The sequence below is a fragment of the Enoplosus armatus genome, chromosome 19, assembly GCF_043641665.1.
Source record: "Enoplosus armatus isolate fEnoArm2 chromosome 19, fEnoArm2.hap1, whole genome shotgun sequence".
Taxonomy (NCBI): domain Eukaryota; kingdom Metazoa; phylum Chordata; class Actinopteri; order Centrarchiformes; family Enoplosidae; genus Enoplosus; species Enoplosus armatus.
Genome location: NC_092198.1, coordinates 592,491 through 610,265, shown reverse-complemented (window position 1 = coordinate 610,265; position 17,775 = coordinate 592,491). Strand labels below are relative to the sequence as shown.

The 17,775-nt window shown below is 48.3% G+C and overlaps 1 protein-coding gene across 3 annotated transcripts; it reads right to left on the bottom strand.

The window, feature by feature from the left end:
• Positions 1 to 212: 212 nt before the first annotated feature.
• kidins220b (kinase D-interacting substrate 220b) lies at positions 213 to 16,363 on the bottom strand. 3 transcript variants are annotated; one of them, XM_070926123.1, is made up of 29 exons: positions 16,232 to 16,363; positions 15,647 to 15,745; positions 15,274 to 15,372; positions 14,822 to 14,920; positions 14,184 to 14,285; positions 13,699 to 13,797; positions 13,020 to 13,217; positions 12,639 to 12,737; positions 12,459 to 12,557; positions 12,268 to 12,366; positions 11,668 to 11,845; positions 11,396 to 11,560; positions 11,057 to 11,236; positions 10,772 to 10,937; positions 10,174 to 10,325; positions 9,436 to 9,725; positions 8,938 to 9,078; positions 8,019 to 8,256; positions 7,463 to 7,554; positions 7,186 to 7,330; positions 6,374 to 6,536; positions 5,915 to 6,093; positions 4,905 to 5,140; positions 4,209 to 4,325; positions 3,348 to 3,377; positions 2,543 to 2,680; positions 2,322 to 2,420; positions 1,655 to 1,882; positions 213 to 1,420 (listed from the first exon to the last, which is right to left on the bottom strand). In XM_070926123.1, the coding sequence occupies exons 1-29, from the start codon at positions 16,361 to 16,363 to the stop codon at positions 233 to 235; spliced, it is 5,250 nt and encodes a 1,749-aa protein (XP_070782224.1). In that variant the 3' UTR covers positions 213 to 232. The 3 variants fall into 3 exon arrangements, with proteins under 3 accessions (XP_070782224.1, XP_070782225.1, XP_070782226.1); XM_070926124.1 differs by having other exon boundaries at positions 14,184 to 14,282; XM_070926125.1 differs by lacking the exons at positions 3,348 to 3,377; positions 4,209 to 4,325 and having other exon boundaries at positions 16,232 to 16,339.
• Positions 16,364 to 17,775: the final 1,412 nt, after the last annotated feature.

The window sequence follows — 17,775 nt, the reverse complement described above, 5'->3', positions numbered from 1 at the left end:
TTTAAAATCCAAAATATTTCAATTTTAGCCAAACAGCAGCTGAATTCTGGCGTTTTCAAGACTCGTTGAATGTTTCTCATCCCATCAGAGGCTTGAAGGCAGAGCAGGTTTCAGACGAGTCGTGAAGCAAATCTAAAAGTCTACCTACAAGCTTCTGATTGGTTCAGAAGGTTGCGAGGCGGCTCCTGGTGGACCCTCAGTGCTCTCTTGATCTTCACGGGTCCCTGTGAGGTCACAGGATGCTCTCCCGCTCCTCGCCGAAGGTGACGGTGTCTGAGGACACGGCGCAGATCTCCGGTGGGTCTCCGGGTTTTAGCCCCCTCTTCAGGTGAACCACTCGCACGTTCTCGTTGTTCGGCCCCGGCCTGGTGGTGGTGGTGCCGGAGGTGCCGGAGCTCGGGGACATGATGACATCACTGGAGGAGGAGGAGGTGGGGTTGGAGGAGGAGGTGGAGCTCTCTGCAGGCTGGCGGGGGCGGTTGCCCTGCTGCGCGTTGGTGTTGTTGTTGAGCGTCACGTTGCTCGGCGTGCGGTTCAGGTTGTAGCTCTTGGATGAGGGCCAGCTCTCCTCGGGGCTACTGGCCAGCAGGCTGCACTGGTCCTCGGAGCAGATGGACATGCGGGCGACGGCCGGGTCCTGGAGGCCGCTGAGGCTGCTGGGAAGGCCTCGCTTCCTGGCCAGGCTCTCCTCGTCCAGCTCGATCAGGTTGGCCCTCTCCAGCTGCGACAGGTCCGCCTCCTCGTCCTGCAGCGAGTGGTTGGGGGAGCTCTCGTTGGAGCGCACGCCTGAGTCCGATGAGTCCTTCTTGTCCAACATGGCGTCCGACAGGTAGTCCTTCCCTTTCAGTGCCAGCGAGCCGCCAGGAAGTTTGGGGTCGAGCACCTTCTTGCCGTCTTTCAGCAGGGGAGCGTTATCTGACTCCTCGGACTCCTCATCATCACTGGTCAGCTTCTGGTAGCGCAGCCCACCACCGGCCTTCATCTTCAGGTCGGTGGCGCCCTGGAACAGCCCGCCTCTTTCAGCCGAAGTCTTGCGGGTCAGCAGGGACTTGGAGGATCCGTGGTCTCCCTTCTCATCCTCCTCTGTGATGGGGTCCAGCGCGTCGCCATTGGAGGCGAAGTCGGCGTTGTCTGCCGCCGGTTTGGCGCTGCTCCTCTTGGCGAAGGATTTGCGTCCGTCCTGCTCACCGCCGTCTTTGCTCTTGTCCTCTGATGATGATGTCATGAATTGTCCCGGCTGTGGTTGGACGGGCCTCTCTCCGCCGCCACCGCCGCTCATCTCCACCTGAGCCATCTGGGCGATGTACTCCTGGTAGGCGTTGCGGTACTCGGCCTGCTGCATGTCCGTCAGCTTGCAGATGTCGTTCGAGGACTCCTGGGAGTTCAGGCTGGTCATGCTGGCGGTTCGGTGAGCGCCACCCTGAGGACAGACAGAGCACAGAAGAAGAGTTTACTGACACTTCCTCTTCTTCCTTCTTCCTCGACACTTCTGTGGACTCTTCTTTCATAGATATGAAATAGATATCTGTATCGTCCGTAAATAAAAAATATTCTTTTAACAAATGTATAAAAACTACAAGTATGTATTTGAAAAAAAACATGAATGAAACCAAACAGCTGGAGAGGTAACTTCAGGTAACTGTTTGCTTTTTACCATCCACTGCATGTTTCCGTGTCTTGCTGGTTCGTCCAGTCCCACGGTGCTCAGCTCCTCGAAGCTCAGGTTGAAGCTGTACATCGGCGAAGCGTCCGTGGCGGCGCCGGCGTGGGGTGGAGCCACCGCTCGCCGTCCTGCTTCGGCGTGGACGCCCACCACGCTGCCTTGCTCACTGGCAGCGTCCTCGTGCAGCACCTGACTCTCTATGTGACGCAAGTCCAGAACCTGCAGCCAGGTGGAGGGGACAAGTTCAGACCTGAAACTGTTACAAGTCCACATCTGGAGAGTCTGATTTTAACCGAGAGAGCAGAGGTCTGAAATAAACATTTAGATATTTTCTGTTGCTTGTCACTGAATTACTGAATCTAATCAGGACTGTTGGACACGAAGGGTCACTGTTGACCTTGTAAACAGCTCTCAATAATACGACAACGATATGCATCCACACAGCTAGTGAGTAGATCCTGAGCGACTACTCACTCTAGGTGTTTCATATTTTCACTTTTTAAAGTTTTGTGCCGGCACTTGGAACATGACATGAAGCATTCTGAAGATAAAACGCAGGCAAATATTATGTTCCTTTAACTTAGCATGCTAATGTTTGCCTGCTACAGTAACATTTAGTGTATTAGCTGGTTAACATGCTAACATGCTACATACTGACCGTGGCTCTGAAGAGCTGCCAGTCTCCAAAGTTCATGTTCATCTCCTTCTTCAGCTCGTCGATGTTACACTGAGACAAAACTCTGCCGTTAACGTTCGCCTGAAAACAAGACGGAGAAAATGAAAATCAACACGTCAAAACGTTTCGTCTCATTTAACCCCTCCCTGCCTCAAACGGCTGTGGGAGCAGATTCCGTCGCTGTGAGGAGTCATGTCACTCACCTTCCTGATGGTGGCGCCATACTGCACCATCATGCTCTGGTCGATGCCTTCGATCAGCCGCACGCGCTCACAGACGGCCTCCGTCGTCATGGAGCTGAGGAGGACGGACGGAGCACCCGACACCACGGAGGCCGAACCCTGAACACAAACACACACAGGTTTGAATCCCGGCAGAGCGCCACGAAGCATGTTGAAAACTTCATTCTAAAAGTTTGAATGAAACACTGAACTCAGTGTTTCCATGGAGACGTTAGTGAAGTTTCTATTCTACAGAACAGAAGAGAACTTTAGTTCTTTATTTAACACCGATGGATTTAGCAGTTTGGCATGTTTGAGAGGAAAAGGTGTTAAAACATGTTTATATTCCCCGAAGGAAGGTGTTGCTTTACTCAGGTAGAATATTTACATATATACACACACACACACACACACACACACATATATATATACATATACATCAATACATATGTAATATATATATATATATAATAATAATTCACACCCAGGACAAAGCAACAACAGTCAGCATTTAACAACATTTTTTACAGTGCATGGGAGGGGTAGTGTGTGTGTGTGTGGGCGGGGGGGGGGGGGGGGGTCAAAGGTCAAACCAAACGTTTTAAAACCAAGAAGCTGATAGGTCTTCACTCTGAGCAGATCAAACATGTCCAACTACTCTACTGAGGCTACAGGCTAGTCCAGGCAAGGAGCATGCTGGGAGTTGTAGTAGGCAGAGCACTTCGGAGGGAGTCAGTGTGAATGTGGGAGCTGAAGGAAGGAGGTGATGTTAGGGAGAGTTCAATACCTGCTTCCTTTTCAAAGATGAAACCTTATACTGCAGACAGACAGACAGGCAGACAGACACAGACAGACAGACAGACAGGTGAGGAATGAAGCACAGCTGGAGAGAAAACATCTGGAATACACAGATGACTGGCGGGACAGAAGGTGGAAATGATTGCTGACAATATTTCATGACTGTTTTCAGTTTCAGAAGAAGAAGAAACCAAAATTCAACTTTATACATTAAAACCAGTTTCAGAGTTTTACACAGCCCAAAACCACAGAAGAAGAGGCGAGTGGAGGAGGCGTGGAAGAGTCCTGCGTCGTCAACAGCTCGATCACACCTTTAAGTGTGCAATACCTCTTTTCTTTTCTGTACATGAGCTTCCATACAAACCTGATTGGTTAGGAAATAAATACAATAATGAATGAAATAATAACTAATTGGTCAAATAAACTGAGAAAACAACTGTGGGAAAAATAAATGAATGTATAAAATGCATAAAGAAATTGAGAAACCCGGCTGTTTGTTTCAGCAGGAGTTATTATTCTATATTGTCTATATTTCACACATTCACCATAATCCAGAAAACATATGATTCAATCTACAGCAAAACATCAAATACATCATGTGTGCATTTGATTTATTTATTAATTCATTCTAATGAAAACATGACTTTCTTCATGTATTCGACCGTTCTGTTTATTCATTCATTCCTTTTGTGTTTCTCAAGAAGTCACTTTAGGTCCTCCGTACTCTTTCTTTTATCCACGCGCTTCATGACTAATTAAAAATAAGATAACATATATCAACATGTACTCACGACTGACCGCTGAGACTGAACTAAAACACATTCAGCTTCCAGATGTTTGTGGTACTTACAGCTGTGACGTCCCGGCTGAAGGAGGTTTTAGGTGGAGGGCGTGGATGAAGGTGTGATGGGTAGGAGGAGGCCACGAGTGGGCGTGGCAGCTGGTAAAGGTGATGGGGGAAATATGGCTGAGGGGGGGAGGGGCAGAAAATCAAAATAATGTTCATGGAGATGATTCAACCAGAAACAAGAAGAAGGAGCAACTTAAAAACCAGTCAGAGTGACTCTCTGCTGTCTGTCTCCACACAGCTGCAACTTCTCGTACACTAAAGCTTCATTTTTCACCGAACTTTTGTTCAATTTTACACAAGTTTTGCAAAGATGGAGCCAAAGTCCAGATTCAGGCGACAGCAGAGACTCACTGTGAATCTCAGCTCTGTGAAAGAAATCAAACCGAAAACTCAAACAATAACAGGTGAGACTGAACCAGGTGATGACATCACAGCTTTACCTGCCGCTCAGCCAACCAGCTGATGACATCACAGCTTTACCTGCCACTCAGCCAACCAGGTGATGACATCACAGCTTTACCTGCCACTCAGCCAACCAGGTGATGACATCCCAGCTTTACCTGCCACTCAGCCAGTCCGGGACGATGTTGTAACTTTTTTTCAGGTTCAGCCTGAACAAAACCTGGAGGCTGAACCTGAGAACTCTCACACCTGTGAATGGCATCATCAGGTGTGGTGGGCGCAGCCTGTACTCACCCTGTTGTAGAAGGGGTGCTGCGGTCCAGCCATGCCGCTGTAGTAGCTGCTGTGAGGCTGCTGTGAGACGGCGCCCCCCGCTGGCTGGTTGAAGGGTCCGCTGAAGGAGGCGGAGGGCGAGCACGCCGACGACACCTGACTGTAGACCGAGGTGGGGCGGGGCTGGGCCTCCTGCAGGGGGAGGGCCGGATACGTAACCCCGCCCATATTCATCTGCTCCCGGGCAGCACGAACATCTAGATCAGACAGAGAGAGAGAAAACATCTGGATCAGACAGAGAGAGAGAAAACATCTGGATCAGACAGAGAGAGAGAGAGAGAGAGAAAACATCTGGATCAGACAGAGAGAAAACATCTGGATCAGACAGAGAGAGAGAAAACATCTGGATCAGACAGAGAGAGAGAGAGAGAGAGAGAAAACATCTGGATCAGACAGAGAGAAAACATCTGGATCAGACAGAGAGAGAGAAAACATCTGGATCAGACAGAGAGAGAGAGAGAGAGAGAGAGAAAACATCTGGATCAGACAGAGAGAAAACATCTGGATCAGACAGAGAGAGAGAGACTTTTTATTATTACTAGTCGTAGTATTATTTGTTTTATCGGTTGTATTAGTATTAGTCACAGTATTAGTCGTAGTATTATTACTAGTCATAGTATTATCTGTTTTATCTGTAGTATTAGTATTAGTCACAGTATTAGTCGTAGTATTATTACTAGTCGTAGTATTATCTGTTTTATCTGTAGTATTAGTATTAGTCACAGTATTAGTCGTAGTATTATTACTAGTCGTAGTATTATCTGTTTTATCTGTAGTATTAGTATTAGTCACAGTATTAGTCGTAGTATTATTACTACTCGTAGTATTATCTGTTTTATCTGTAGTATTAGTATTAGTCACAGTATTAGTCGTAGTATTATTACTAGTCGTAGTATTATCTGTTTTATCGGTAGTATTAGTATTAGTCACAGTATTAGTCGTAGTATTATTACTCGTGGCAGCATCAGGACCTGCTATGATCTCCCTCAGTTTGGGGTCCAGGTTCACGGTGCAGGGCAGGAACGTCCGGATGTCTCTGGCCGTCAGGACGGGCGTCCGAGACGACAGGAAGACCTCGAAGCTGCGGACGTCTCCGTCGATCTCCAGCAGAGGCTCCACGTCTTTGGTGGTCGGGATGTTCTTCGACACCCTGAGAGAGAAAAGACGGAAGTCTGACAGCTGGAGGGTCTCTGCCCCCCCAGGTCGGGTCCCTCCCTACTGCTTGTTTCCATTATGTTACATTTCATCAGACTTGGTTTCAATAAAATGACAAAACCAGTTTGATTTGGAGATAAAGTCACTGACAGGAAGTCTAAAGACAAACAAGAGGAGATGAAATAAAGTGAATCAGTGAGTGTGACCTCTGAACTCTCGTATGCTAATGAGTGTGACCTCTGACCTCTCGTATGCTAATGAGTGTGACCTCTGACCTCTCGTAGATGGTCTTGAGGGTGGCCTGGTCTGGGACTCCGTCGGTCTCCTCCAGGTACAGGATGAGCCAGGACGTCCTGTAGGGCCACTGCTCCGTCAGGTTGATCCACGACGCCAGACGGTCCCAGTTAAAGCTGATCTGATTGGCTCTCAGCAGACGACCTGCGGGTGTAAACAGGAAGTAAACAAACCGTCTGACGGCCTTTAAACTGTTGCAGCTCTGAACCAAGTAACATCATCAAAACTGAAAGACGTCATCATCTTATCAAATAAATTCCTATTTGTGCTTCTTCATACTTCAACGTCACACAAACACACACATCACACACTCTCACACACTCTCACACACACACACACACACACACACACACACACACACACACACTATTCCCACATTCACATGTGGACTGAAGCCACCAAGACAGAATCAGGAGCAGAGCGCTGCAGTGAACTGAGCTGAGTTCATCTCTCTGATCATCTCTGTTTGTCTCCACATTGCATGATGAAGATCTGCTGCTCTGTTTTGTCTTCATCAGTGTTCTTAAAACAGACTTCATTAGTCTTTATTAAACTTTATTAGTCTGATCTCAGCAGCTCATTAGAGGTGTCATTATGAAACAGTTTAATCTGGTTCTGTTTGTTTGACTCATTCCAGGCTGATCCAAGTACTGATCCGATGTCAGTGCTCTGTTTCTCCCACATGTAAACCCTGTGAACCTCTCTGTGTGGAACTGATCTGGGATCATTTTGACGTGAGGTAACACGAGGCCAGCGGTGTGTCTGTGTAAGAACACCAGGGTGATCGGGTGACCTGTGACGGAGACGATGTTGAGCAGCCTCCTCATGGTCTGTGGGCTGATGTCACTGAACCAGTCCTCCGTCACCATCAGCTTCGTCAGGTCGAACGACATCTGACGAGTCACCGAGCGCTGCACCTGACGCCGCCGGTACGTGTCCTGAACACAGAGGTCACGTGATCAAACTCCTACTTTTCTTTACTCTCAAATATGACAAAAGTACTACATGACGTGTAGAACTACTACTGTAGTATAGTATGTACTGTGTGTACTGTAGTGAGCTGAACTCACCCTGCGGTTCAGAGTCGTCTTGCTGCCAAACTTGGTTAGTTCCCCCAAACTGTGCTGAGACAGTTTCCTGTCCAACTCCTCATGCCAACCTGCTGACAGACAGGCAGACAGACAGACAGGCAGGCAGACAGACAGAGAGGCAGACAGGCAGACAGAGAGACAGACAGGCAGAGAGACAGACATACAGGCAGACAGGCAGAGAGGCAGACAGACAGGCAGGCAGACAGACAGACAGGCAGAGAGACAGAGAGACAGACAGGCAGACAGAGAGACAGACAGGCAGAGGGACAGAGAGGCAGACAGACAGGCAGAGAGACAGACAGGCAGACAGACAGACAGGCAGACAGACAGGCAGGCAGAGAGACAGACAGGCAGGGAGACAGGCAGACAGACAGACAGACAGACAGATAAATATCAGTATGGCAGCAGTAGAGAGGATGTCTCTGACAGCTGTTGTAACCTCCGTCACTCGATTGTCGATAGTCTAACAGAGCGTTTGACTTGTGAACCATTAAAGCAGTATTTACAGTGGCATCATATCTATCGCCATGGTTACCCTCAGCGGTGGCGGCGTCTCCGTTAGCCGGCGCAGCGGCACACATCTTCCTGGCGCTGGAGAGTCCTCTGCTGTTGAGGAAGACGGGCAGGTGGACGATGTTCCTCATGTAGTCGTGTCCGTTGATGTTGGAGTCTCTGAGGACGCTGTTCAGGTTCTGGTTGATGGCTTTGATGATGATGTGAGGGTCGCTGGCAAAGATGGAGATGAAGGGGCCTTTGGAGAACAACACCCGCACCTGCAGGACAAACACCTGTTAGCCTGAAGGCCGATGGTTGGACGACGTTTACTGCCTGTTAGAGTTCATATCTGTTTTCTTTTGATTTAAATACAGAATTCTGGTCTTCAGCAGGCCGCTGCTTGATTCTGCTGCTGTGACGATCAGAGTCTGAAATCAGCACCATTGTTGGCAGTCGTGGTTAAAATCTTCAGAACAGACTTTCAGAGGGAAGTGCTGACCATATTTGGCATTCTGGGGGCGTGTCTGTGTGTAAATCAGATCTGTTCATTCCTGTATCCACGACTGTGAAGGTGAACGTTTGTGGTGTATTTTGGTCAAAATGATTTTGATACCATAAAGTCTCAAATGATGGACCTCCGCTGCAGAGAGAGCCAGCTTCATATTATTATTTCTGTTTAATATTTGCTGTTGACACAAACTCAACACTTCCTGTTTCTGTTTCCTAAAACAAAATGTTTCACAGTAAAAGTCCTCCAGCCCTCAACAGTTTTAATTTGAAAAATCTGCGGTTGTGTTTGTCAATGACGGTGCGTGAGTGTTTCTATCCCTCAGATGTTTAGTTGCGTCCGTTATTAATGAGTGTGAAATGTGTTTTTCCTGATTAATTTATAAATCTGACTTTCAGTAAACCCAGACCGATGAACCAGGAGATGTGAGTGTTGAGTCTCGTGTCCTCACCGTGTCCAGCATCTGCAGGACTTTGTCCTGTTCGCAGGAGTCCAGTCCATCGATGACGACCGCCAGCCTTGTCTGATGCTGCGTGAAGCCGTCGATGGTCTTCGCCATCCTCGCCATCAGCTCCACCTCGTTCTTCAGCACCTGCAGGACCACAAATTACACTGACGTTTGTTAATCTTTTAACAATAAAAGCCTCCCGCTGTTGGAAAGCTTTTAATGTGAAGCAGCAGCAGGAAGTGTGAGGCTCGGCATCAAGTCACTTGAATAACTTTCCCCCACATATGCCCGGCTCCAGTGGCAACATGTCCACGACTAAACAGTGCCCATGGAAACAGGTCCACGTGGTTCCTAGTACCCGAGAACCAACCCAGGACACGTCAGGCCGGGTCCACATTATGTTCAGTCTAAACTGGTCTGGTAGCGTCCTGCATTACTGCTGTAATATATCTAAACACAAGCAGCAGCTCTGCGTCCACCCCGCGTCAGGCCCCCCCTCACCTTCATGAAGCCCTCGCTCTTCAGCTTGTGCATCCTGTTGGCGGCGCTGTGCAGCCTCTTCCTCTGAGAGTTCAGCACCGAGTCGGTCACCTGCCACCACGTCCTGCAGTTCAGCAGCAGAGCCAGACCCACCACGCTGCCGATGGCGATCAGCACGGCGTTCACCGTCCGGTTGTCCCCGTCCACCTTAAACACGGCCAGCAGCGCCATGCCGGTCAGCAGGCAGGCCAGCACCACGACGAAGACCACGAAGGACGGGACGCAGCACGTCTTCTTCCACTTCCTCTTCCCTGAGACCCCAGACAGAGAGGCGTGTGTGTGTGAGACGTGTGTGTGTGTGTGTGTGTGCGTGAGACGTGTGTGATGTGTGAGACGTGTGTGTGTGTGTGTGACGTGTGTGTGTGAGACATGTGTGTGTGATGTGTGAGACGTGTGTGTGATGTGTGAGACGTGTGTGTGTGAGACGTGTGTGTGATGTGTGAGATGTGTGTGTGTGTGAGACATGTGTGTGTGTGTGTGTGTGAGACATGTGTGTGTGTGTGAGACGTGTGTGTGTGTGAGACATGTGTGTGTGTGTGAGACGTGTGTGTGTGTGAGACGTGTGTGTGATGTGTGAGACATGTGTGTGATGTGTGAGACGTGTGTGTGATGTGTGAGATGTGTGTGTGAGAGACATGTGTGTGTGTGTGTGAGACATGTGTGTGTTTGTGATGTGTGAGACATGTGTGTGTGTGTTACCTTGCGTCTCCTCGGTCTTAAACACTCTGAACAGACGGGTAGCGAGGAAGCCGAACTCCCTCTCGCAGGCGTCGGACAGCGTGGCGATCATCTCGGCCATCGACGTCTCTCCGCCGACGCTCGACAGACGGTTGTAGTCTGTGAACAGGAACCTGTGGGAAGACGCGATGACATCAGCGTGACATCATGTCCACTGATGATGTCGTCAATACCAACGCGACTGACAGGTCAACAGGCTTTGAATCATCTTCACTGATACAACAGAATTATCAACAAAACAAAAGAAGTCTACTTGTTAGAGTTGAGGACGTTTTGTCCTGAAGGTGGCGCTCAGGAGGTCACCAACATCCAAACATGACAATTTGTCCAAAGCGACTCACAGTTTTCCCTACAAACATGACGGCAGCTGGAAACATGAAGCTGATGTCAAACTAAGGTGTGTCACTGATGGACTGAAGGACTGGAGGTGATCCAAACTCCGTCCCCCAATGTCATCATACGATACAAGTACTTGTATGTTTTCAGGAAAACCTCAACATGTCTGTTTTCCCCCCTGAATTCGTCTTCCCAGGCGTGCTGAGCAGGTGAGCAGGGTTACCTGACAGGCAGAGCTCTGGTGCTCTGCTCCGGCAGCTCTGGAGGGTTCACAAACATCAGCCTCAGCAGCAGCTCCAGATACCCGATGTGACGGGCCAGACGGGTGCTGAGCAGCCACGCCCAGTTCCAGCTCTCCCCCTCCCGACGCCCGCCGAAGTACACCACAACTGAGGGGGGACAGGACTCTTTATTTAAAACCACAACTGAGGGGGGACAGGACTCTTTATTTGAAACCACCACTGAGGGGGGACAGGACAGAGACTCCTGTCCTCTCGTCGTATCTTACCAAAGAACAGGTAGAGCAGAGCCAGCAGGCTGAGGGAGACCGCCATGGCGAGTTTCGGGTCGACGGTGAAGCCGAGGACGACGGCGACGGAGCCGCAGAGCAGCAGAGACAGAAAGACGACGAGCCAGGAGAACTGAAACAACGGCTCGATCTGCTGACCGGCGAACGTCTTCATCTCATCTGAGGAGGAAGAGGAGGAACTTTAATATGTATTTATGTGATGTACTGTGTGTGTGTGTGTGTGTGTGTGTGAGGGTGTGTGTGAGGGTGTGTGTGTGTGTGTGTGTGTGTGTGTGTGTGTGTGTGTGAGAGGGTGTGTGTGAGGGTGTGTGCCCTTACCCTCCAGTTTCTTGAGCAGGAAGGACTTGCCGCTGCCCCACTGGGCGTACAGACCCACACAGATGGGGGGCTGCATGGTGGGCTCACTCAGGATGTCAGCCAGAGCAGAGCTGTACAGGTCATAACCCAACATGTCTCCGTCTGACTCTGTGGGGGACAGGTGACCTGCAGAGACACATCAGTACACACAGGTGAGTCTCATCACCCGACACCAGCTGGAAACTCAAACTGTCAAACACACTGATCTGTTGTCAGATTTCAGAAGCACGTACGAGCTCCAAAGATCTGAGTGAGGATGCTCTTCTGGTGGCTGCAGTCGATGTTGTACGGCGTCTCTCCGGCCTTGTTGGGGCGGTACAGCAGACGGCCATCTTTGGGGTTTCTGAGGAGGAGCTCCGCCAGGCGGCGACTCCGCCCACGGATGGCGATGTGGAGGGGCGTGTCTCCTTTCTGGACAAACAGGAAGTAGTGGTAAGTATTCAAGTTTCCAAAGGTGGAGAAAATGATAAAATCATCCAAAGAAAAGGTGACGTGCTGCTTGTTTGTTGTGTGAATATGAGTTTACTGGTTGATGGAAAACATGATGAGTTCATGTGAGGAAGGTTACAGTCGCCTCTTCTCTGGGTTCTAGAGGGAGGAGGGTTTTAGACTGCTGGTGGAAGACGTCACTTTGGGCGTCTGAGAAGTTTATAGACTAATGATTAATAACTGCAGCACTAATTGTGACACGCGGTTCATTCGGTTCAGTTTGATTACCTTCACTGGTCAGTGTGAACTGTAAGAAGTGACTGCAGTCAACATGTATCTTTACAACAAAATACAAAATGACATAATAGAAGTGAATTGTTTGAATGAGTCTTTACGGTTCTCACCTTGTCCACAGCCGACACTTTGGCTCCTTTATCCAGCAGCAGCTCCACGATCTCGATGTTCCTCATCTTGGTGGCTTTGATCAGAGGAGTCTCTCCGTCCTGAGACAGGAAGCATCAAACACAACGTCAGGACCTCTGCCTCCCAACATCTGTACAGGTATAACATCTGCAGGTGTGTGTCCAGGTCTCACCTTGGTGCAGGTCTCGGTGTCGGGGTTACACTGCAGGATGTCTCTCACCATGGTGGCGTTTCCTTTCTCCACAGCCCAGTACAGAGCTGTCTTATTCTCCTGGACACACAGCAGAGGGAGGCGTCAGCACATTACCGACTGTTACACTGCTGCCGCCACTAGTCTTCTGTCTGTCCTCACCTGTCCTCTGATGTCGATGTCGGCGTATTTATGCAGCAGAGCTCTGACGATCTCCACATGACCCCCCCTCACCGCTCCGATCAGCACTGTGTCACCACTCTGTAACACACACACACACAGGACTACATTTAGACTCCTGGTCTTCCTCAGGTGAAGGTGAGACTGTGAGCACACATCATCAGTGAGGTGGGTGATGAATTATGATTAATTAACTGCATCACTATGTTCAGTGTTTCTGAGAATAGCGGCGCCCCCTGCTGCCTCTACAGCTGCACTGACAAAAGATTCACGATGATGGAAATGTAATGGCTGCTTTTTTCTAACTTGATCACTTTACAACATGTGACGCTGCTGTCTTCATGCCGTGTCACACCGTCTCACCCGGTCTGGGATGTTGACGTACGTCCCGGCGTCCAGCAGGTCCTGGACGATCTCGGTGTAGCCCTCCTTGGCGGCGATCATCAGCGCCGTGTTTCCGTCTTTGTCCGTCATGTTGACGTTGGGGTTTCTCTTCAGCAGCTCCTTCACCACCTCGGTGTAGCCGCCTTTCACCGCCACAATCAGAGCCGTCATCGAGTTCTGAGAGACGACCGACATTATTCATCAACAGGACAACGACAAAGCAGCACCAGATGGAGGGAAAACACTCACTAAATAATAAAGGCATGATTATCAATTTAATTTATAGACGTTAATATTTGTTTGACATTTCACTTGTTGCTTGGAGGACATGTTTTATAAGCAGATTGGACTTTACATACAGTATTTAATATATCCCAGTGATGGAGGGCGATGACTCCACTATGTCCTCACAGCTGATTGGTCAGGAGGTGTTTCTTTGTTTTTCTGTCTTTGTGAGACTTTAAAGTGTGTTTAACTCCAAAGGCAGCTGGATAACTAACAGCTCTGTGAGACACGACCTTCATCAATCAGCACAAAATAAAAGACTTTCTAGATCAACTGGCTTTGAAGTGATAGTACTGATACTGCAGTATAGTAGTAGTACTACAGTATCAGTACTGTAGTAATGACAGCTGTGTGTTGAAGGATGTGGTCTTACCGCCCCCTCCTGGTCCACGTCAGCTCCGTTCTCCAGCAGATGCATCACACAGTCAAAGTGTCCTTTCCTGGATGCCCAGATTAGAGGAGTGGTCCCATACTGTCTCACACACACACACACACACACACACACACACACACACACACACACACACAGGAAAATTGTTGTTGTTGTGTCTTGTTGTGTTTTGTTGTGTCTTGTTGTGTTGTTGTGTTGTGTCTTGTTGTGTCTTGTTGTGTTGTGTCTTGTTGTGTTGTGTCTTGTTGTGTTTTGTTGTGTCTTGTTGTGTTGTGTCTTGTTGTGTTTTGTTGTGTCTTGTTGTGTTGTGTCTTGTTGTGTCTTGTTGTGTCTTGTTGTGTTTTGTTGTGTCTTGTTGTGTCTTGTTGTGTTGTGTCTTGTTGTGTCTTGTTGTGTTGTGTCTTGTTGTGTCTTGTTGTGTCTTGTTGTGTTGTTGTGTTGTGTCTTGTTGTGTCTTAGCTCCTCACCTTGTCAGAACAGTTGACTTTAGCTCCGTTCTGCAGCAGCACTTTAACGATGTCAGCATGTCCTCGACCTGCAGCCCAGATGATCGGATACACACTGTACTGCTGCAAGACAAACAGACAGAGAGACAGTCAGAGAGACAGACAGAGAGACAGACAGACAGTCAGAGAGACAGTCAGAGAGACAGAGAGAGAGACAGTCAGAGAGACAGAGAGAGAGACAGACAGAGAGACAAAGAGAGAGAGAGAGAGAGTCAGAGAGACAGTCAGACAGACAGACAAAGAGAGAGAGAGAGAGTCAGAGAGACAGACAGACAGACAGACAAAGAGAGAGAGAGAGAGTCAGAGAGACAGTCAGACAGACAGACAAAGAGAGAGAGAGAGAGTCAGAGAGACAGACAGAGAGAAACAGAGAGAGACAGTCAGAGAGAGAGACAGACAGACAGGAAGACAGACAGTCAGAGAGACAGGCAGACAGACCTGGTTGTCCTCCCTCTCTATCTGCTGTGTGTTCATCACTTCATGTTGTTTTTAGTTCAGACGTCTTCACCTTAATCAACTCAGTGGTCACTTTATTAGGGACACGTGGACAGTCCAGCTGCGCTCATGAAGCCTTGAGTGTGTGTGTGTGTGTGTGTTACCTGTCCTGTGGTGTTGGGGTTGGCTCCGTGCTCCAGCAGCAGCTCGGTGACCTCCACACGACCTTTGTACGCCGCCCACATCAGAGCCGTCCAGCCTCCCTGACACACAGTCACAGCACAACAACATGAGACGGAGGACAACAGCTCATGCATGTAGAACTAACTCTAACTCCAACAGACAAAACAACCCAAAATAAATAATATGACGTAGTTTGGTCACAACAGATGTTTCACACAAACTACTTGTACCTAAAAGAGTTCTTACTGAACATGTTAAAGAAAAATTACTCATAATTCATAATCTTCTGTCTACTTTCAGTATAAAACATTAATAGGAGCTCCACTGAGAGGACGGAGGACCTGCACAGGTGTGTTAACTCCAGGTGATGTGACGCAGCCCTACTACATGTCCCATGAATCTTAGCGCATACTGCTGGCCTGCGTCGTCTCACCATGTCTCTGTGTTCGATGTAAGCGCTGTTCTCCAGCAGCTCCTTGACCACCTCCACGTGACCCTCTTTAGCTGCACAGATCAGAGCCGACCAGCAGTCCTGACAACGCAGAGAGAGGCGGCGTTACCACGGAAACAAGGCATCACCGAGGGGCCTAATGACTAACTCTGTCTGTCTCCTAGCAACCACAGCATCCGAGGTGAAGAGCAGAGAGGTACTTTTACAATTCCACTGGGGGAGTTTGAATAAATGATGTTAATTATTCATAAGAGAAAACACAGACATGAAACTGGAACATCATGAAAGACATGAAGCAGCAAACAGCAGGAGGATGAAGGCTGACTCGGTGCGTTGGTGTGTTTGATTTGCTCACCACGTCGTCCAGGTTGACGTTGGCTCCTCTCCTGATGAGCTCCTGGACGATCTCCATGCTGCCCTGCTCCGCCGCCAGCATGAGAGGAGTCTGACCGTTCTGTCAACAAACACACACACACGATGAACCGGCAGCAGCCGACAGAAAACACATGGAAACAACATCAAAAAAGAATAAATACAAAAGGTTGATAGAAAAGAATGAATTTAACCAAAGAGAGAAAATCAATATGAGAAAGAAACCATTCCAAGTGATGTTTCAGGAATACATCTGACTTGACTTGACAGTAATGTAAAACTAGAAATACATAAATATAAATTCTATTAAATGTAATGTAGAAATAAAAATATAACATAAACACAGTGAACAAAATAAAGAATGGGCTTGAGATGACTAAAACCATATGTTTTAGGGTAATGAAAATAAGAAGAAAGGAGTTTATCAAAAATGACTAAAACTCAGGTGGAGTTTAGAACTGAGGACTGAATACCACTGCTCAGTAACAACACTGCTCATCTGGTTATTAGAGGATTATTAGAGATGTATTAACAAATACAACAACAACAAATCCTCAGAAACACGTACGTCGCTGCGTCCGTCCACCTCCTTGAAGCGGTCCAGGTGAGCCTTGAGAGCAGCCAGGTTCTCCTCCTCCACGTAGCTGAACAGGTTCTGGATGGCCAGCGTGGTCATCTTGATGGACGTGGTGGTGTCCATGTCTGCGGTCTGTCACTGCGCCCCCTGCTGACAGGACGCAGCAGGACAACACATCAGTGCACACACAGGTACATAAACAGAAGACCATGAGAGCAGGTGTTCTGACACACATCATAAGCTGCAGGTGTGTGTTTCCCTTAAACACAGCTGAGGCATCAGGATGTCGTCTCCCTGGTGCCTGTAGGGGGCGCTAACAGCCCTCAATCAGCTGGTTCATTGGAGGTCGGGGCTGGTACATGGACTCCGAGTTTAAAGCGTTTTGGTGCGTTTACAGTTTCTGAGCAACATTTGAATTGAAAACGTGATTTCAATAAATGTTCATTCCTGAACTTTAACTTTGATTGTTGACAAGTGAAGCCACGTTTTCAGATCCGTCATATAAACTCAGACAACACTCAGACAGTTCAGCTGTTGTTCGTCTCCGTTGGACTCCGTGACTTTACCTCTGGTGCCACCTGCAGGACAAACTGCACCTGTTTATCTCCACAGCTGGTGAGGAACTTCAGACTGTCAGTCATGGTTTTACTGAAATGGCAGTAACGTTCTGAAGGTAAGTGATATTTAAATCCTCCTTCAGATGCAGAGATCCAGACAGCCTGACTGACGTCTGATCAGCGCAGCAGCAGCAGCTGCCTTTAATGTCAGAGGCCTGAGCTGACCTCAGATCAGCAGGCAGACACTTCTCTGGGCTCTGCTGGACGCTGATATCACTTCAATAAACTGGGAGATGATGGAGGTGGTGACATGTGCTCTCAGGCTGCTGTCACCATGGAAACACCACCGGCCAATCAGAACTCAGCTTCATCTACATCATCCGCTCCCCTCCAGAGATCAATAAAGTCTCATCTGCAGCTTTGTGGAGAAGCTCTTTATCTGACACTACACTACCCAGAAGCCTTATGGAGCCCAACATGGCATCCCACCAATCAGAGGTGCCATGGTTGTCACCATGGAAACAGTCACATTATTCACTACATCTGTTTAAAAGACTCCAGTTTTTGAAAAGTAGAATAAAATAGATTCGAGCAGCGTGTGTGACTGTGAATGTCATTCATCTATATTTAATTATCTGGTGCTAATTACAGAAAATTGATTCAACTGATTAATATCCAATTAATTAATTCCAACATCACCTGGAGAGTCTCTCACTCAGAGCAGATCAGGCCAGCTGTATCGGCTCTAAATGGATCTTTGTCAGAGTTTCCAGTGTGTGTGTGTGTGTGTGTGTGTGTGTGTGTGTGTGTGTGCCCGCTCTGACAGAAACTCAACAGCTGAAACACTGATCTGAGATCAGCTCAACAGTGGTTATTATCTTTATTGCTGGTTATTGATTAGTCTTCAGTGAACAAACACAGGATCTCAGCAGGATCGACATCTAAAATATTCTTCATTAATCGATTATTATTAACTGA